This window comes from Corvus moneduloides, chromosome 1, assembly GCF_009650955.1.
Source record: "Corvus moneduloides isolate bCorMon1 chromosome 1, bCorMon1.pri, whole genome shotgun sequence".
Classification (NCBI taxonomy): domain Eukaryota; kingdom Metazoa; phylum Chordata; class Aves; order Passeriformes; family Corvidae; genus Corvus; species Corvus moneduloides.
The window spans coordinates 64574415-64596197 of NC_045476.1; the positions used below are offsets into that span (position 1 = coordinate 64574415).

Sequence of the window (21783 nt, forward strand, 5' to 3'; positions counted from 1 at the left end):
TGAAAGACCAATTGCCCTGAAAAATGAAATCTGCTCGCACATGAACTTTATGGTTCTACACTATCACTATTGAGTGATACGGGTAAGAATTACATATTGTAATACTAACTTTCTTCTTCAGAATTTATCTAGAAACAGTATAGAAACACTGGTTATTTATCAACTTTTTAACTTGCTGTAACTTAATCGCATCTGGAGAACTGAAGTTTATTTAATCCAGTCTTGTATTACAGAGAAAAGCATGTACTTTTCAATGCTATAATCAGTGGCTTTCAAGGCATCAACTTTTCCAAAATGGCTTCCTAAGAAAACAAGGTAGATGGGACCTCTGAAACTGACTTCCATGTCTCTAACTGACTTCTGAATCCATTGCCAAATTTCAATTTTACAGAGGAAACAGGAGTCTCACAACTGGTTGTTGAAACTGGATGCCAGGCAGAGCATCTCAGTGAGGAGTTGGTTCAAAAAGAAAGCTGATTTCATGCGTCAGCAAGGTTCCTCTGGAGATTTTCTTTTGAAAGAGAAAAGACACTTCACACAGTCCTACTGATGTACTATTTAACTGTATCATTACAATTCGGACACACAGGTCTTTCACACATGACCAGAATGCATTTCAAATTGATAGTGGTCTGAAGTAAGAATGTGCAACTTCAATTCCTCCTGTGGCTGTAATCATTCATTTGCAATGAATCTCCACATCCACTGTATGTACCCTGGAGGACACATAGAATGCTCTTCTTCAAAAGGTGAAGGGATCCTCCACCTTTTGAAGAAGAAACGTTCTTTTAGCCTAAGATATAACAACTCATTTAATTAAGAGAGAATAGACTTGAATGCAGCTTTATTTGAAGGCAAGGAGCAGAAGTGCCATATGCATCAGCACATATACAAATTCAGTTGTGTGTCCTAAAGGCATCAGATAGTTTTACTTGTAGGGACTGGCTAGGAAACAAACCAGAAAGTAAAATTTAACATAGACAGTATCAGTTGAAAAGCAGGAAAGCTATCATCACTACAGTAGCAAAAATACACTCAAAGTCTTAGAGTGATATAAAAATCCAGTTGTTGATTCTCATTAAGATGAAGAAGGCTCAATAGAACTTGGGCATTGCTTGAAATGACATAACAGCTTTTTTGGTAGATTTTTCTAGGAGCTATTTATCAAACCAAGGAAAAGAGAGGCCTTAAGATGTAAAATGGGAGGCTATTATTACCATCATACAAAGAACTGAACAGTTATGGAGAGGTTATAGATCTTGTTTCCTCTTAGGCACTACTAAAGCAGTATTGAGACTGCTGAGGTATGAAGTTACTGGTTCTAAAAATACTCTAAAAATACTGAATCTACTGTCAATTTAGGCAGGCTATTGTGAAGGGCATGTCTGAAAAGGGACAGTTAGAGAATTATGCCGTGGTAACAAAGTAAGTAAAATCCTAGAGCCCTTACCTGCAAAGTCCATCCTAAACCATTTGATGTTATTGACATAAATGCAGTTTAAAAAATTGTGAGTCTGGCTCTGAACAGAGGGATGGCCAATGAAGACTAGTGAACTAGTATTCAGGGACATCATCTGCACCAGCAGTTCGCAGGGGGCACTGTCCCTGGTTGTTGCAGTGATAGCAGCGCCCTGCACAGAGTGCTTACAATGATTTTCTTGTGCTCGCCAATGGAATGTGATATTGCTCTGCAGCATATTATCTTCCATGAGTGAAGGCATTAAAAAATGCCAAACAACTGGAATATAACCAAAGAATACTTGAAGGAGTATAAAATTTTTCCCACTTGAGAGCTGTATATGGAAAAACTGAAGGAAAGGTCCTTGACTTATCTGTCACTATACAAGAGCTCTGCAGCCACAACTATTTCCACTTCAGAATGGCAGGTGTAAAAGATCATATACTGTATCCTCCTAAGTCTTGAAGAGGGGCTATGAGTCTATCAGGGATTCAGAAAATGCTCAAAGAAAATACTTTTCTTGAGTAAGAGAGGAAAAAGACACCACAGGAAGAATGCCACCCCCAAAGTAGCAGTGTTCTTATCAGGGGTCAGAAAATACAATATCGACCTTGTAGTTTAGACCAGGAAAATACAACAGTTTATCTGAAAGTGTTCATCAAGGGATAGTGGTGGTGGAGGAGGAGGAACATTGACGGCAAGCAATTTGTTACAACAAGGTGGTTAAAAGGAAGCAAACTGGCTCTAGCTGCACACTGCCTTGCAAAAGTGAAAGGACTGTATTTACTTCACAGTACCTGCAGTACCTTGCTGAGAACAGAAGAGAGTTCTCCATAGGGAAGAATGAAAAGCTACATATGGACTACTTCAAATTCTTTTTCACCTTCAGCCATACTACCAGACAGAAAAGAGAGCCTAATCCAAGAGTGGGGTGAGGCTGTGGAGGAAAAGTGAACACAAACCAAAGAGGAAGAATTAACAACAGAAAGCTGAGGACCCTGTCAGCCTATTCATCTGGAAAGTGGGGTTTTTAACATACACTCAAGTAAGTTATAGAAACCACAATATATCCTCCATTCCTGTGGGAGAGGATGGTTTAATAAGACAGCCAACAAAAAAAGCCACAGCATAGCAGTTTTTAAAAATAAGAGAAACACAAAACTACAATTAATACCTGTTTAACAGTTACATTGCCAGAGATGTTGGTGGTTTATTTTAAAACATCCCAAGAAGGCAACAATTCACTTGGTGACTCATGAAAAAATAAGAGCTTCTTCAACGTGTTCCTTGCTTTCATGGACTGATTACAAGAGATTACTGTGAACCAATAAAGATTAGGCATATAGTATTTTTCTTATTCAGTTAGTATCTTGTTTTGCTCATCAACATAAAGTCTTTGTTTTGAAAGCAAAAATAGATTACTGGAATTATAGACCAGGAGTCAGCAAATTTGAGTTTACTGGAATTCTTATCTAATAACTAAATTATATACTACCCTCAAGTCGCAAGCTTAATCTGAAAGGGCAGCTTTTCAAATTATATTCACATAGCTTTTTTTTTTTGAAGACAGAATGCAGTGCTACGCAAACACTATACTTTGTTCCTGTGAGGAATCAAGCTGGAAGTGGACAAATTCCACACTTTATGACTTCTAAAACCTCCACAGTATAATTCACTAAGATGAACTTTAGCTTCTATTATTATGCTACTCTTTTTCCATGTAAAAAAATTAATATCTAGTCTTAAATACTATTTCTACATCTAATACCGTTTCAGTCTATAGACATGAGCTTATTGCCATACAACGCAGTGGTGAGTATTAACATACTAATTCTATTTGGAAATTACAATAAGGAGGCAGGAAATGAACAAGTATGTCAGGAACATTTGATACCAAAGTTTACAACAAGTGAAGATTCACTGGAGAAATTTAAAACTTCCTAAGTACAGTTTTCACAATCCTGAAAGCTGCACTTAATGTTGGAAACCAGCTTACAGTATTCAGTTTCCCACTTAAACCATATAATTCTCTCTTGGGATGACGAGAACCCTCTGGCTTGCCTCAATCCAGAATGATGAAAAGTTTTTGCAAATAGACTGGATCAATTATTTTATAACTCAAAACCAACAAGTGTTTCTAAAGGACAATTTTTAGCATGGTTAATTAACCTAACAGTAATATTTTATGGCTTTTCACATGAAATGTACAAGCTCTGGGAAGCAATGAAGAAAAAAAGTATATTAATAATGGCATGTAAGCCACTGTTATTTAGTATTGGTAAGGAGTATTTTAAGAAATCTTTATATGCACATTGCTACGTGTACAGAGAAAATACTAAATATTCATAAATATCACCGTTTCATATATTATAAAAACAGTATTGCTGTTTATGATCATATTTGAAGTATATTATTTCAGGTAGCTAATTCCAACAGTAGCAGAATAGAGCAATTAGCTTCTATAAAAACCAGTATGTTTATTCTTTTATCAATACAAAACTTGTGACACTTTTTCATTACAGCTGTATTATACAGTAAAGCCCATCTCACTTCACTCAAACTGCATGAGCTTTCTTAACTATGCATAGACAGTGACCAAATTTCTCTAAATACACCTGCACTGTTTCAATATTTTCATAGCCCAGTCTCTTTGACTGACAACTTTGGCACCCCTCTGTAACAGATATTCTTAAAGTACATATATAAGATACCCTAAACTATCAACTGGTAGAGGAAAATGGCATTGGACTCCCTGTAATACAAAGAGAAAACAGATTTCATGTGCTTCTTATGTAAAACAAACTAACACTGAAAAAAATGCACTTAAATATTGAAATGACATTACTACAGTTTTACAAACAAAAGAATATATTATTCACATAGCTAATCACATGTAACTTCTTATGTTCTGTAAGAGGAGAAAGATAGCAAATTAAAATATGACTAAATGTGCTTCACCTTTCCTAGGAAGAGTTCAGAGGTCCCTCCTCCATAGACAATCCCTGTCCCTGCCTTTTCTCTGCATTTGTATTCTTCCACATTCAGACTTTCAAGTTTGAAAGTAGAGCTGCCTTATCAAAAGAGGTCAAAGATGTTATTTTCATTTTGGATGCAACAAAGCTGCTATCTGTATGAAAGGACTAAATAAAGGGAAGAAAAACTTATTTTTCAATGCTTTTAAAAAAGTGGTTAGAAATTGGTTGCTAAACATCTTTGTGATTGTACTTGGATTAAACCCAATTCTGTATATGGATTCACCCTATTTTCCCAGGGATTCCACAGCTGTCACATGTACTAAGGTTCTGTGGATCAAACAACAGCTACAACCCAAACCAATTTTAACCAAGTTCCTGCCATTTATAAAATGACCTAAAGTCTTCTGATAGAGATTCTCTACACAAGTTCAGTCTGTCATGTCACATGTTTATTAGGCACTTTCTGAGTTTTGCAAAAAGCAGAACTTGGCACAAAGTTTCAGAACAGGACTACAACAGTTACTATTTTAAAGTGTATTTTTATTACTGAAGCATATGTTGTCATGTTGGCAGTCTCATTTACTGTTTCTAGTTCCTGCATCTATCCCAGCAGGGTTTGGGCACATGGGAATAAAGAAGGCTGAACAGAGAATAAAAAAATACGTAATCCTCCACTTCCAAGGATACATGGTGCCCTGCTCAGCAAGAACATCTGGTCTTCAGACATTTTGGAAAAAAAACATGCAGAGAGACAAATGGCCACAAAATAATTTCCCTGTTGTTTAGCCCAAGAACACTTCACTTAAAAATATCTTTAATAGGCATTCAATAACTATATTTAAAACTGTCTGTTTCCTAAGTTCTGTAATACATTAATGACTTCAGGACATTTTCTCAGGTAGCAAAATTGTAAGGGAAAGAATGATTCCTCAGATTCACTCCAGAACATGTATTTATAACATGTGAGCAAGGATTAACAGCCATTCAGAGAGATTCATTTTCTCAAACAGAACACATAGCAGGTAGATAATCAGTTCATAAGCTGGAACTACCATTCTGTCACGTGGTGAATACTACATTCCCAATTCTTAGTATTCCCAGTATCATTATCTGGTATTAAAAATATGCAGTCAGTAGGCCACAATTAAAAGATAAAGTAAAAAGGAAGGTGCTTTGTAAAGCAAAGAATGGATGGTGAGAGTCTGGAACTATCAAGGTTTATGATTTCTACCTCTTGCCTCATGTAAAAGTACATGGAATATGTGGAGAAGTTGTTCATTTCATTTGCCTTCTCTTCATCGTGATACTACAAGCATACTAAATTCCGTATTTTGGAAGACAGTGGTTTAGGTTTTAGGGCTTTGTTTCTACCTAGCATCTTTGCTTTCAGAATTTATTTGATAGTGTGACTTATAAATTATAAAATTGCATTTAGAAATTTCTTTGATGTATTTACTATTTGCAAGCCACTCTGCATATACTACAAAAAAGAATAAAACAACTAAAATGTGTTTCTTTAAAAATCAGTCCTTCCCTGGGTAGGCTGATGTACATGCAAACTAGATGTTGCTCATAGCCTCCTCCTTCAACGCACAGGAGGCTGCAATTCCTTCTAGAAGTTCTCCTACGAGGTAGGACCCAACTTGTTACGTTCCAGCCCCCAATTTCAGTTTACATATGAGAGTCATACATTCTAATATGAGGAAAAGGAAAATGTACTCCTCAGGACAGCCCTGCCTACAAATGGGCAGGAAATGACCCACCATTTCTATACTGCTCAGTGCATTTTTCACAACAGCTGCTTTACATGTTCACCACTAAAAGCTTTCCACTAAACATAGAGCTAGCTCATGTTCAGAGACAATGTATCCACCTAGCTATTGCCAAAAATTGTCTCATGGAGATGTCTACCCATTAATCTCAGGTTATGTTCCCACAACCTACTGCTAACCTTTAAAAATCAGACAAAAGTTTGTCTCTTAACCAACTAAAATGCAAACACAGCAAGCAGAAAGTAAACACAGCACACACTTCGAAGGGAACTAGGAAGCTGGAAAAGTAAATTCATGGATGACCTCTAGAATCACTTGTCTTCCTAAGTGCATTTAAATAGACTTGAAATGATTAAGGAGACATTTTTCCTAAAAATGTTTAATGTGATATTTGTAGGCAGATCTTCCTTGTAAGTTTTCCGATTCAGAAGTGCTCCTACAATACACTAAATTGAGAGCTTAGCAATTTGCAGGAAATTCGTTCATTTTCGATTTGTGGATCTAGAAAAGGTTCTCTTACTGCACTGGTTTTCTATCCTTTATTCTCTCACCCTTCCTGCCTTCATTTCAAAGAGTATCTCACGCAACAAGTGGTAGTGTTTTATTTTCAGTTTTTATATCTAAACGTTGCTGGATCGAAAGTTTCTATTGGAACTGTGAGAACTACTCCCCACCCCGCATCTTACAAGTTTTCATCTAGGTGTGGAAACAACGTGCCCAGAGTCAGTACAAAGGCATTCTCTCATCTACCTGAGCACAGAATAGTACCAAAATGTGTAACATTTCAGGATAAACTCTTTTCAGTAAGTATAGCAACTCAGAGGAGCTTTGCCTTCTCCAGTATTAAAAAATTCTTCTAGTAAAGCTGATGTAGAGACCATCAAAAGTTGTGAGCAGACAGGGAGATCTGGTATTTCCTAGCAGCTATCAGAGTTGGCTGAGTATTCAAACAATGCGGGAAACAGGAAAATAAAATGAAACAAATATTTGTCCTGAGCAAAGCTAAAAACTGTATGATGGCTGAAGTTTCTCATGAAAGCCACCTCCATTTAAAACCAAAACTACATTTCTAATTAAATAAAAAACTGTAACCAAACAAACCCCCCCACCCCAAAAAAAAACCCCAACCAAAATAAAAAAAATCCCACCAAAAAAACCTCAGAGACTTCATAAATGACAATGCACCATGACTTTGGGCAAATTGATGTCATGGACTGGTTTAATTAGAAACAATATGCCACCACACACTGTTGCATCACCTATAGAGTCTCTTTTACTAGAATGAAAAATTAAGACAAAATCTAAAAGTTACTTGATAAATGCTGGTGTGCAAATCACTGATGTGAATGTAAGAAGTACAAGCTCTCCTGTAAAAAACCTTCCAAACAAACTATAAAAAATTGTCCAGAGGGACCTGTTCAATGAAAAGGACCACACACCTGTAGTACGAACAAATCAATCCACAAGTAAAATCAGAATAGACCCACAAGGAGCAGAACAAGGTTTCACAGTTAAGCTCTGTGATCTCACAAAGCTAGAGTAAGGTAGAACTTTTCAGAAGTATTTTGAGATGTTCCCTGACAACAGTGAGACCTCAAAACTGGCCTTTCTACTACTTTCCAAAACTCATTTGGAATTGCTTATGAACTGCTGTGTTATTCAGAACAACTTAAATTCATTTAGCAATAGCATTTACACTACAGATCTTAAACCAACTAGTAGAGTAACTTAAATTCTTTTTGGGAGCCCACAGTTCCCAAAGGAAACACTCTCCTTTAACATTCATTTAAAAAAGGGGTCTCTTCCTGCAGAAAGGAGCTCTCAAATTAACAGCCAATAGAAATATTTGAAGATGCAATGTTGATTTAGTCAGGTGACAGCTCTTGTCAAAAACGAAACAGCATTTGCCTCCCTACTCTTAAATAGCACAGAGAAAATGGGAGTTCTACTTTAGCCCAGAAATGATTTCTGCAGTTGCCTCGCACATCTACATCTTTTCCATCAGTTGTCCAGACTGTCCCAACCAGAACCAACTCCTCTTACTCCTGAAAACTAAAGACGCTAAATCCACACGCTCTGTAACCATTTCCTGAAGTGCATTTTCAAAATGTCATTTTATTCTCTGATGAAAACATACTTTACCTGCATTCACTGGTCATGGGAGCGAAAAACAAAAGGAAACGTGTAGATATTTTTCATTACCCTTCCAAAGCAGAAGAGTTCTTAAGTTAAAGGAAACACATAGGTTATTTTTGTAGAAACCAAACTTGTTAACATATACTAATAATGACTGAATTTTTACACATGCATCTTATTTTCTTTCATGACCACTGACAACCTCTGTTGGTGTTCGGACCTTAAATGCTGTACCAACTAACACTCCCCCTCAGTCCAGTTCTTGTAAACACCACTGAGCCACATTTAGGCTCTCCTATAGCCATGTCAGTGTTCGCTGAGGTGCCCCTCAGTTGAACTCTGATGAAAAAGATTGTTTAGGAAGAGAAGTGAATGCTCTTTCTTCTGAGAGACAATACTATCAAGGATGCAGAAAAAAGGCCCTGAGAATATGTAGAACAGGTTACAGTGATCAAAGCCAGAAAAATAAAATCTGAAACCAGTGTGGTTCCAGGACAGGACATTTTCCTTCAAAAGCAGTAATTTGTAACTTACTCAGATTTCTCAGACAGAAGTTTTCTCTGCTTATCTAACTCTTCAAGTCTAGAAATGCTACAATGCTGTAACTGAAAATGGATAGGCAATTCTGTTGAGGCCTGTGTGCTCAAAGACCTAGAAACAAACTAACAGAATTTTAAAAAAAACTTACACAGCTGAAATGTCCCACAGTTAGTTTCAATCACCTGAAGTCACCAGACCGACCTTCATCCATGCTGTCTTTTCACTTTCAATGGCATAGACATATAACTTCAAATGAATTCAAACTTCAACACCACGTGGATTTGCATGTCAGCAGACAGTATTTAGAAAGCACCTATTAACCTCCTGTTGTTCTTCCTATTGTTTGCACTGGAACATTTTCTTGTTATATTTTGCATAACATTTCAACTTGTTGGTATTCTTTCATACAGTCTGACCACACTTTGACATTCCTAGAAGTTCTGAATTGTCTCAGCTTGTCGTAACTTCCTATATTATGAGTACCATAAAAATAATTAAGAAGTGCCCCTACAACATTTCATCCAGAACATCACAGCCTTATTTAGAGCTACCCCACTTCCTACTCTCTCTTATCCCTACAATAAAAGAGTAAAAAAAAAAATACAAAAAGATTGTAATGATAAAGCTGATTTTTAGAGGACATTTACAGCACCACATATTTCCCTTTGCACCGTCTGACAGAGCATGCAGGGAAACTCAGTGTGTCAGATGAAAGCTTCCTTGTTTGCTTTTGTTGGACTGAAGCCATTTGAAAGTCTTCCTATTCACTGAAAGGAAGGGTGGGCAGGGAAAGGCAGAAATGATGGCTGATTAGATTTAGTAGCCTATGAATAATCTACATACTCACTTTTTCAGGCAAAATCTACCTTGTTGCAAATGCATAGCCTGTGACCTCTAAGAGTAATAGCCACACTTCCTTTTTTGGAAAATGTTAAATTTGGCCTGCTGAGCATTAAGCAGCTTTCTGACTTTATACACACATATTTGTAAAGAAAAGAAAAACAATGTGATGGTACTACTTATCGTTCTTTGCTATGAACTCTCCCTGCAATGATTCACAAAGTTTTCCAACTCTATTATGACACACATAAGTATCAGAGTTCTGAAGAACTATTTAAATAATGCAGATGTTCTCATGTCCTTTCTGACTTCAACATTTACTCATGTGCAGAATAAGCTGTAGTATTTCTGCTCAACCCAGCCTACCTTAAAAATGAATTTATGGTAAGATGCGAGGTTTCATTTCAGATATTTCCAGATTCTATTTTCTTTCCAAAAGATCTAACTACAAGTAATTATTTGGCTGATGAGAAACTGGCAAAGTCCCAGACATCAAAACTATTGATACTGTCTTCAATAAAAAGTGCTTCAATCAAAATTGCTGTTTCAATGAAGAAATTATTTGTTATTTCTCTCTACCTCAAATCTCTCTATTGAAACAAGGCTAATAACTCACAGAAATGCTATGACAATCAAGATGTGGAGATGAAGACCATGCAGGTAGAATAAAATTTACTCTTTTAGTAATAGGAGAAACTGCTGACCCACTGTAGACTTCTCTTAAAACAAGGAATTAACTCAACAGCCTCTGTTTAAGGCTACTTCATGCAGCAGCAGTTACAAAAGAGCTTAAGACCAACTACATACTTTAGTTAACTCATTTTCACTTGAGGCTATAAGTGTGACCTTTGGCCAAAGATACTGTGCTGCAGTTTGCTCACTAAAATCCATTGAAAATATACAAAGTTTTAGGATGGCAGCTATGAACAGGTTTATTTATTTTACAAAATAAACCACTTCTCACAGTCACAGCTACAAACGAATGGTCCACACTTAGAGTAGCGCAAATATGTTCTGGCAGAAAGCAACAGAAGTCTACAATATTTAAATCAAAATGTTCTGAGATAGAAAAGTGCGGTGGTTAATCATTCATTCCACTGATAGGAAACCAATGTTTATCATTCATCAGATGTAAAAAATCTGAGTACTAAAGAACAGCAGCCAGCTTTCTTTATGTAAAGCAGTATGCAGAATTTGAGTAAAACCTTTTGCTTGTTAAACCTCCATGCTCAAGGAAAGATAGCAATGAAGATTCTGCTCTGTTCCCTAATTTTCCCATGCTAGTTGTCTATAGCAACAGTAGCCTAGGCAGACTGCTGTTTCTAGATTTCCAGACCAAATTACTCAACTAATGACAGAAGTGACTACTGTTCCGCTTAATAATTGCCTAACATTATTCTATTTAAAAATACGGCTTTATGATCCTGTAAAATATATGCAGCTTGAAAGAATTAAAACTTACTTGGTTTTTTCAAACTTAATCTGCACTGGTTTGGGCTCCACAGTTCATTTTTCTCTTCCCATTCTGAAAATTACTTTCTCATGTAATCAAACTCGCCATCCTCAGTATCAAACGGACGATGAACCTACATCCTCAGTATCAAACACCATCTACACAACTACATGTGCTACTTTAACAACTTGCTGATTAACCACTGGCAATGAATTCAAGTTTTTTCCTGTAGTTTTTGACATGTAGCTTCAATTGATACAATAATGGTTTGTCAACACAATTTGTATTTCCACTGTAGCTGACATCTCTGCTCCAACAGAAATGCTCAACAACTGCTACTTTAGAAAGGGTGAGGTTAGATGCAAATTCAAAAACTATGAGCTTTTACACATCTTCAGCTCCTGCTCTGCATAATAGTAATAACAATGACAACAAAAACTCTAGGAAATTCTTTGCCAATACCATGTCAATTCTTCTGCTTTTTATTAATCACAAGCTGAAGTTTTCCACAGCCTAAGTGGAGTTCAGTAAAGAAAGGAGAACCAATTGGAGACAGCAGATATTGAACCCAGTTACTCTAAACCCAGGAAACAGCCTTCAACACTCTAAAACAAAGAGCATTAGAAGTGGATTTCTGTCTGGAAATGGTCTCTGCAGACACTAAACATTAGCTGTAACAACACTGTGACAGGAACGCTGGACTGGCATAACAGAGTGATTATACCTATTTGCACCACACTGCTGTCTATATGACAAAGTACTGACTTTGGTGGTATCATTCAGAAAAACTGTGGATAAAATTTCAAAACTGAAATAAAAAAGCTTTACTAGGAAAGACTGGGGAGAGAGTAAAGCAGAAAAAAAACATCCAGAGGAGAATAAGGATTTTTCTGTTTCACGAAATAAGGAAGAAAGAATATTTATCAGACATTAGGGATTAAAATTTGAAAAAAAAAAATTCAATGTGTAACACCGGCTAATTAATTTAAAGGATTTTTTAAAATTTAAGTTTAACGATAAAAAAATACTACTACAGATAAACTTCTAATATACTGTGGAGGTTTGTTTTTTAATAAGAAAAATCTAAGCATTTATGCTGTCTTTCTAAAGATTAGGCAAAAGTTTTACTTAGGGAAATTCAACAGCTCGAGAATTTACAGCTTTATCTTTGTCATATGTTGTAGTATTTATTTTCAAGATTTATAACTAAAGTTTTAAATAATTTTTAAGATACTAGGTACAGGAAGGTTAATTTCTAGTAAGTGCCAATAAATATACTAGTAGGTACCATTCAAAGTTTCAATAAAACATTTAATCAGAAACAAGTGTTGTATAAAAATAAAATTTAAGAAAAACAGCTTACAGTCTTCAACTAAAGAAACAGAAATTGTCTCTGGAAAATCTGGTCTAATATTTTAAACTGAGAGTCCTCCCAAAAGCATTTTATGTTTCACAGGCTACAGTAGATATCTGATAGAATATCTGATAAAATATACATAAAGAATTACTGTGACAGTCCTGATGTCTATTTTTAATCTAGAACAACCGACTACAGATTAAAAATTGCGAAAGTACTGTCAGGGAGATGAAATGACTATGTAACTCTCTCTTGCACGACAGAAATTTAAGACAGTACTTATCCCAAGCATGGTGTTCCAAAACATAAACTACCCCCAGCCCAATAAATTAAGCTAAAACTGAAAGGCTTCACACTGAAATTTATGAGATATTGATGAAGTATGGAACAACTCGGCCTTCAAGGGAAGGCTTAATTAAAAGGTTTAGTGACTACGTTTTTACATTAAAGCCACATAAAACTCACACTGTAGCAAGATCTGCACTTTGAATTTATGTGGTGTTTATCTGCCTGAGGTTACCAAAACCACATCTAACATACCTTGGCAAAGAAGACTGTGAGGTGTGTTTCGCTGCCAAGTATCCAAATGGGAAATTTTGGAGATTTCAAATAGGAGCCAACCTAAAAAGGTACAACAATATCAAAAATACAAAGCAAACCCAGAAAGGCCATCTAGTTAGTGACCAAGTTAATGAGAATTCAGTTCGTTTTCAAAACAGTTGGGACTCCACTGATATAAAATGTTCAATAAAATGACATAAGTGTCTAACTTGCATACAAGTAGTATTAACAGTAATAATGTTAAAAAAGCCCGAAACAGCTTAATGAAAGAAAACTTTTAAATGATGTAGAAAACAGCTTACCTTACAATATCTCAGAGATTCCATCAATGTCAAAAAGCCTACTGTTGCCTGTTTGTGTATGCCAAGAAGTTCTGTTCAAAAGAAAACACAAAACTTATTCAAGAAAAATCTGCAAATCCTATTTTAAGTCATTTTTTCTTACTTTCAAAACTGGTCAAGTAATAACAACTTTAAGTTGTGCAGTTTTAGTAACAACAGCAAATCATAAAGATACGGTAAAAAATGGTCATTTCTCTCTATATAAAATAAGATTTCTCTATATATCTCTCTATGAATAGTATCTCTCTATAAAGTAAGATCCAGACTCATGGTTTTAAGAGCTTCCTGTTGATAGCCTCTTTTCAAAAACCGTTGGATTTTGTAGGGGATGAAGTACTTGCAACTTACATCACAATTATTCTTAGAAAAATCTAAGAAAAACAGCTATCTCGAAGAGGAGAAAATCCCATATATATCAACATATGAATGTTTCTTCGCTCTCCCTCTTTTTTTCTTAAGAGTTCCTTGGCCATATTTTTCTTAACCATTTCACATTCTGAATAATAAAACATAATTTTGCAAATAATAGTTTTGTTAGCAGAAAAACTAATTTGATTTTCAATACTGACTTCCACTTAAAGCTCTCTAACACACACAGCTGCCAGGAACAGCCGAAATATTTATGTACTACTGATTGGAAAAGCACTTACAGAGCCTTACTTGAGGTCCTCTAATAAAGAATGAGAAAGTACTTCAAAATTCAAACTTCAAACATAATTATACAGATTTGGAAGACGCTCTGGGCTTTCATATACGTCATCTCAAGAGCTCCAAGTACTGTCTGATTGGAACAGCTCTGCTAGATCCCCAAACATTGTCTAAGGAGCAGCACATACCTGGAAACATACACCATGATCAATTTAAGAAGACCTGGATTTCCTTTTTTTTTAGTGAACACTGACTTTCATATTTGAAAGTTCCCTCTAAAACACTAAGTCTCACCCATAATTTTTCACATCAATTATTTGTGTACAACAGCATAAAACTGACATCTTTATCCATAGGCTAAAGCCCCAGGACCATAGCAAGTGAAAGAAACCACTCTGAATTTAAAAGGTTTCTGGATTTGCAGAAGTCAACGCTGCAGCACCAGGCATGCCATACTCCCTTCACCAACTTCAAGTGTACCTAACTGAATTTCGCAACAGTGCAGAACAATTACAGTAATGGTTTAACTTTTTCCTCTACTGTTAAGCAGAAGTCCCCATACATCCAATTCTGAAAATCAAAACCCAAAAAACTTCCAAACATGAGCTTGTTCACTACCTTTGTGTCTGCAAGTACTCCTTCATTAGAGTGTCAGCTATACATATTAAAAGGATCTTTTCAGTGTAGAATTCTTTCATCTGAAAGCTGTGCTTTCAGAGATTATCTTCAAACTCGCTTGGAATTAAAATATTCAGGGATGCGTAGATTATCCCTTGCAAAACCCCATTATCTCACTGATTTATAGCTGAGTTACTATAAATTGACACATGCTGGGACAATTCATCTTTTCTTTGAGCTGAGGGAAAGAGAGCTATAGCCCAATTAAAAAAAAAACTAGTGAAGATTCCTGCAAACTAGGGAACAGCTAACATACGGAAATAGCATACTTATATGCGCAATGAAGTAAACAAGTGGCAGAAGTAAGCAACAGTACATGAGAGAAGTAATTTTACACACCACATATATTTCTTAAAAATCATTAGCAGAAATCAATGTAGAGTTCCGTCTGCTAAACAAGGGCTTCAGATGTAGGAGCCAATGCCTGGGTGCAGAACAACAAAGTCACGTGTAAACAATATTTATTACGCAGAAAATTATTCAAAATAATTCTATGTTCCCCTGACAGATAACCTCATGAGAACTGTGACTGATGACTAGAGAGAGCTGGGATTTTGGCTACAGCAGTAGCCACACAGTGTGCGTATTCTTTATAGTTAGTAGTCAAGCTACACAGACTGTGTATCTGGAAGCTCCTAGGTTAACTTCAGTTTGTAGTCACTGGCCTACCCATGCCTCCTCCAGAATTAGCCAACAGAGAAGAGAGACACAAAAGCAAAAATCACTCTCAGATGATTTACAAAGAAGCAATGGGAGACTAGCATTAAGTCAAAGTTTATTCTGTGAATATCCTCATCCCACAACGAGAGAAGATGACTGGAATGCATCTGAGAACACCAAAGATCAACTAAGAACATGAATATTTATGCCTCTTGCCACAAAGTTAGTTTCTCTTGCTTGGAAAAGCACTTTTGCGAAGCACTCAAATTCCTGAGCACATTTCTGTTACCAACCGCATCAGCACAGCGCCACCGAGCGGCCACACCGACCCCACAAATCCCTGGCACTGCGTGGGAAAAGCAGATCCAGCACTAGCTGCATTCATAGGCAATTGCTACAGCGCATGTAGGAACAACAGTCCTAAAAAAAAGTGGTAAAAAAAAAATTACCTCCCCAGATCTTCCCACTGTGGACAGCTGTGGCAAGAGAAGAGATCAGAATAAGAAGAAAGGTTTAAAGGAGAACATGTAGATAGTCAAAGAAGAGATATCATTTCACTGGCGTATTTACCAGCAGTGGCCAAGAACAATTCCAGTTAATAACTTCTACCCTATCTGGAAAATATGCAACACTGTGAGAGTCAGTGCGCTGAGTACAATCTGCAAACACATGGTAATTCCTCAAGTTTGCAATTCAGTATGTTCTTTTGTCACTACTAAAATTACTAGCAGTACCTTTAAAATGCCTTATAAATAATTTTAATAATTTACTTATTAATTCAAAACTGCTTATCTAAATAGTTGAACAAGAGGTAAAGTGACTTTAGATAACTTCTGAATAAAAATGTATTCAGTCCTTGTTATTTTGATACCTGCAACCCTTCTACATGAAAAGCTCATAAGCACTGACAGGAAAGAAGCTAAAGGTTTTACACACAGAGAGAAACAAAATCCATGAGAAATGATCGAAAAAGAAAAGATGACAAGAAGAATTTTTAGGTAAAGAAAATTTGACAATGTATCCAAAATTCAGTCTTGCTAAGAAGTTGTGAACAGTAACGGCTGCTCTTTATCTTTTTGATAGACAACAAATCACTTGGTAACAGATATGATTATAGACTTAAGACAGTGAATAAGCAGGTTCTGACTGTAATTATCCAAGGGCTTCAAGAAAATTGAGGGCTCCCAGTAAAGTCCAATTACTTCATTGGTCAGGAAAACTAACAGGACACAATACCAGATCCTTAAGAAGTAGTAAAGACCATTTTTTGCTCCTCCACTCCCCACAAGAAGAGACAGACTCTATGGGAGTTCTGGTTCTAGGTTTTTAGGGCGGAACTGACTGAGAACCTAAGTGTGGACTATTACTGTGTCCAAAGCAAGTTCAGCATTCTCAGAAAAGAAAAAAATTCCAACTTGGATAACTAAGCAGTAAGGCCTACCAGAAAGATAATCTGAAAGGCAAACGAGGGAATGAACTCACAGTATTCAAAACCAATACACTGAATTACAGAACAGCAACTTATCCTAATACAAAGGAAAACTGCAAGAACAATTCAGATTGATTGATCAATCATAATATAAAAATTCAGACTGATAAATCATAATCAAAAAGGGAAAATTAAAAATACTGAAGAGAACACAGAGATAAAACCCAGAAGGCTAATTGAAACAAATTTCAATTAGAAACTGGGGTGGGGAGGGGATCAATGACAACAATGTCAAACAGAGGAAAGTTAGACACAATATCCAAATGATATTCTGTAAATCTTGAAGTACAGGCTGCGTGGAATCATAGCCAAGTGCAGTATGTCTCAAAGGAGAATATACTACTTGTTCCTTGCCAAACCAGAGCATTTTGATTCAGGTCTTGCATGGATCTGTCCTGAACCTCATTTCAAGTAAACATTTTCAATGTTAACTTAGATGATGGAAAATCATTGTAAGAAATGTGCTGACGAACCTGAGATGGACTTTGTAGCAGTGGAAGAGAAGATGTGAACATTTCCACAGTTTAAACTGTTCCTGTTTTCATATAATCTCTATTTGTAAAATTAAATGCAAAAACCACAAAAGCCCTCTAATCATGAGCCTCCACTGAACTCACTCCCCTTACGTCAATGTCTTTCCTGCACTGGGGAGCCTAAAACTGGACACACCACTCCAGAGCTCGTCCCACAAGTGCCAGATAGAGGGAAACAACCACCATTTCTCTCCAGCTGCTGGCTACCCTCCTGCACAGCCCATGATGCAGCTGCCCTTCTTTGCCAGAAGGACACACCTGAGTACAACTCAATGCCCACAAGGACCTCTGGTCCTCTTCTACAAAGCTGCTTCCCAGCCAGCCAGTGCTGCCCTGTGCTGTTGCATAGGTTTATTCCATCCCGGGTGCATCTCAGGAGATTACTGTCAGTCCATTTCTCTAGCTTGATGGGGCTGCTCTGAATAGCGGCCCTGTCTTCAAACTTCCCAAATTGCAGAGATTCCACTCCCTTCCATCATCCTGGTCATCAGGTAACTCCTACGTTCAACTGGTAGCTGACAATCCCATATTCACTGATACTAACATCAGCAATTTTGTGCTAGTATGTTTTATTTCCATTTGAGGTCTACTAAAATCAAAGGGCAGTAAATAAGGAGACTATCAAAACAGAAATGGAACACATTCCAAATCTATAGGTCAGCATCCCAGAGTATGTAAAAATTGTGAACAAGCACAAACTAGAATCAACTTACTCATTCCTGAACATTCTCTGTCTCCATCCCACACGTTAGAAACAGCATGTCCCGTCAACAGCAGATTAATCAAACTTTGGCTATACAACAGAAAGAAATTATGTAAGACATAAGAAATTAAAAAGGACATAAAATCTATCTCAAAAAAAGTGGTTATCTGTAACAAATTAAAAAATTATTGGATTATCCAGACAGCCAAGCAGACATTTTATAACTATTTTCCATTTACTAGGGTGTATTTCTAATTCAGGAACACTAATAATCATCTCCACTCTTTCAGACACAAGCTTGATATGGAATGTAGCCCTGAATTTGAGAATTATTCTTCTGAAATTTCAGCAAAAACAGAAGCATTTCCTCAGAACTGATACAGTAAATGGAGTTAGCAGTGAAAAAAACCCCATGCTTTTCAGTGTTGCTTTTGGTTATTTTAAATTTGTAATTGAATCTGTCTTTTAATGTCAGTAATTCCCTAAAAGAATGATCAGTTACATAAAACATAAAAAATTACCCCACATATCTATTTTAAGTGGTAGCAAATGTATTTTACCTTCCATGACCATAAACAGGATCTATCAATGGCTCAGTTGCATCTTCAATTTCATTTTTTATGTTTTCAATACCCTGTAGAAAAATTGCAAACATTTCTGCTATCTTAAGGAATGAATTGCAACATTTATACAACAACAGAATGCAACAGTAAAATATTGGGAGGCTGATGTTTTTACATGAGTTGATAACTAAACAGGCTGCTTTCTCTTCAAAGGAATATGTTTTCAAACATCTTGTAAGAAAGTATGTTTTCAAAATGTGTAAGTCTCCCAGATCAAAAGAGAAAAAGACAAACCAAAACCCAAAAAGACAAAAGGCTGGAGCCTTTCAAATTTTTAGGCTGGAACTGTACTGCAACATAAATGAAGACACCATTTCATCCATTTATCTGGACTTAGTTCATCAGTTACTGTTCATCTTTTACAGAAAAAGGGTTACATGATCGAAGTTTCTCTTAACAAAGAAATATAAACCACACACAAAATATATCAGGCAAACCACAAACCTTTGTCAGTATTACAGAATACAGAAAGAGCAATACTCCAAATCTGTTTGTCCACGCTGAATATTGATCCCAAACTGCATCCTTCAGTTCAGGGAAGCTTTTGAATGCTCGTTTGCTGAAGATAAAAAACAATAACAAACAACAGAAAAGAAGTATGTATTTAGGTGAAGCATTAGAATAGTGTCACAAACAAGAAATACTAACACCTAACATGAAAATATCAAAGTAAGAGTAGAACAGATCTGGTGTTATATACAGAATGACAGAGCAGCTCTTCTGGAGTTACTGAAACTGCCATAGAGTCATTAGTATTTACCCATCTGAAGATGATAAATAATTCTGGAGCAAAATGCAAAAATGAACAATTTTGAGATGCAAACACTAACCATAAAGTTACATACACGTGTGAAAGAGCTGAGTGGCTTGCACCACTCCTGTAACTCTATAAAACACTGTTACTGAAATTGCAAATAGATTGTATGTCACCAAAATAACATATGCATTATATAGTGTTCTGAAAGACATTTGGCCCATAAACAAGGGAGAAAAAACCTTCTACTTAACCAGGTAAGACTATCTTCCAGGCTTTTGAAGAAATTATTGTATTTCCCACAAGAATTTGAATTTGTTAGACTCTTGCTCTGGAAAAAGCCAATTGTTCAAAATATTGAACAGTGCTACATTAACATTTGGGACACTATCTGGCTGCGTAATATGGTGACTATCTGGATGATAAGGTAACACCATGCGATCATATGTTTAAAAAGAAAAAAACTGAAATAAAAACCAAGAAAAGGAAGAAATTAATCAATATCCCAGTGAAGCAATACACTTTCAGTTTCTTGGGGCAGTTAGAGCTAAATACTACATTTCAGAACACAAGCATTAGTTTTTACTGAGTAATTCAAACTAGATCATAGTCTCTGCTTATCTTACACGAGCAAGTATATTATTTTCTTTCTGATTTCTTGCACACTTTTAGTAAGCTTTGTTTAAAAAAGAAACAAACATCTACAAAAATACATTCATAGATGGGTTTACTCTGGCTAATACTTGATTTCTAAACATCCTTTCTTCATCAGTAGACACATGGCATACAAAGTATGCAAGGCAAAGCCAGTTCTGAAATTCATCTGATGTCTAAAGGTAAATGCCAGAGCATTCATTCCCAGTGAGAACAACAGAAAAAAAAAAAAAGTGGGTATCACAAGTGCAAAGAGTGAGGGGGTGAGCAGGAGGGGAGGGGGAAGGGCAGGAAATTACTGTTTTGATCAGATAAGGTTATAAAACTTCTATGGACTCCTCTTTCTTATTTCCTTATATGACAATGGTTTAAAAAATAAACTATAATTACTACTGATAAAATAAACTGTGGGTATTTCAGTTCTAATTAGCAATATTTTCCATCTCAGGTGTTTTTTGGAATTCTGCTGCTCTTCATTTCTTCTTAGGGGATTGATTTGTATAATATTTACCCAGCTGTTCACTGTGAAAATAAAAGGCTCTTGCCTTTAATTATAAACTCACTAGAACTGTCAGTTCTGTGTTTACACCCCAAAAAAAGAACAGTGTTTAAAGTATGAAACAAAAATCAGTCTTGCATATGAAACATTTTAATAAATGTTTCTTACGATATCCCAAATCAGGAAATATACTAGATGACATTACATAAATATTGAGGATTAACATCTTTATTATAAAATATTGATTAGCTGTGTTCATATACTTGAAATCCACAAACTATCTGGCCAATTTATCACATTACATTGCTTCAGTTTTATTTTAAAGCCTAATACTTATGCTCAAAATAATATTCCATTTTAAATGGTTAAAATGCAAAGAAAAACCACAAAAACCCCCAAATCAAAACTTGAAATCCATGTTTAACCTGATGAGTAACACACAAAGTTCTTCAGCATACCCCTTTCAGGCCTGTGAATATTAGTGTAACTTCAAAATATTGTATTTTAAATGTTCCAACATATTACTTACTGAATTAATGCATGAAATCGCTCAAAGCCAAGCTCTTCGACAGCCAAGGCAGCTATACACAAGAGACACTTTTCAGCACTACACATGGCAAAAAAATGACACAAGATACACACAGCAAGCTAGTATACTTTCAAGCTCTAATTATATTTTTAATCCTCCCCTGACATTTAAAATTAACTGATTAGTATAAACTAATTTACCGCAACATTAAGATTCCACCATACAAATTAGTGAGAACATTTCTATTTCTACTAATCAATTTATTAAAAGCACAAAGCCACTGGAGTGCGTAGTCTTGGAAATATTTGTCATATACTAAGCTGTTGATTTTGTACAAAATGTGGCCGTCACAAAGTCACCAAGCATATGCATACTATAGATATAATTTTGCAGGTCAACAAGAAGTACTACTTCCTAGAAAAGCAAGCACGATTATTTGGATCATTTTATCAGTGTAGATAAGCTGTATTTTTTCTCTGAATATACACTTCTGTTACTGAAATTGAGGGCTTTTTCTTCCCTTTAAAGCTTACTTATTACAAACAAAAAAGTAGACTAATTCTACACAGTGTTATGCAT

At 36.0% G+C, this 21783-nt stretch overlaps 1 protein-coding gene across 1 annotated transcript in view; it reads right to left on the reverse strand.

Moving 5' to 3' along the window:
* MINDY3 (MINDY lysine 48 deubiquitinase 3) overlaps positions 1-21783 on the reverse strand; it is a 48474-nt gene that overhangs the window by 13947 nt on the left and 12744 nt on the right. Inside the window, exons 5-10 of the mRNA XM_032113247.1 lie at positions 21205-21256; positions 19213-19327; positions 18706-18779; positions 18156-18235; positions 13396-13466; positions 13073-13153 (exon numbers count right to left, since the gene is read on the reverse strand). Coding sequence (XP_031969138.1) covers positions 13073-13153; positions 13396-13466; positions 18156-18235; positions 18706-18779; positions 19213-19327; positions 21205-21256 — 473 coding nt within the window. The remainder of the gene's footprint in view (positions 1-13072; positions 13154-13395; positions 13467-18155; positions 18236-18705; positions 18780-19212; positions 19328-21204; positions 21257-21783) is intronic.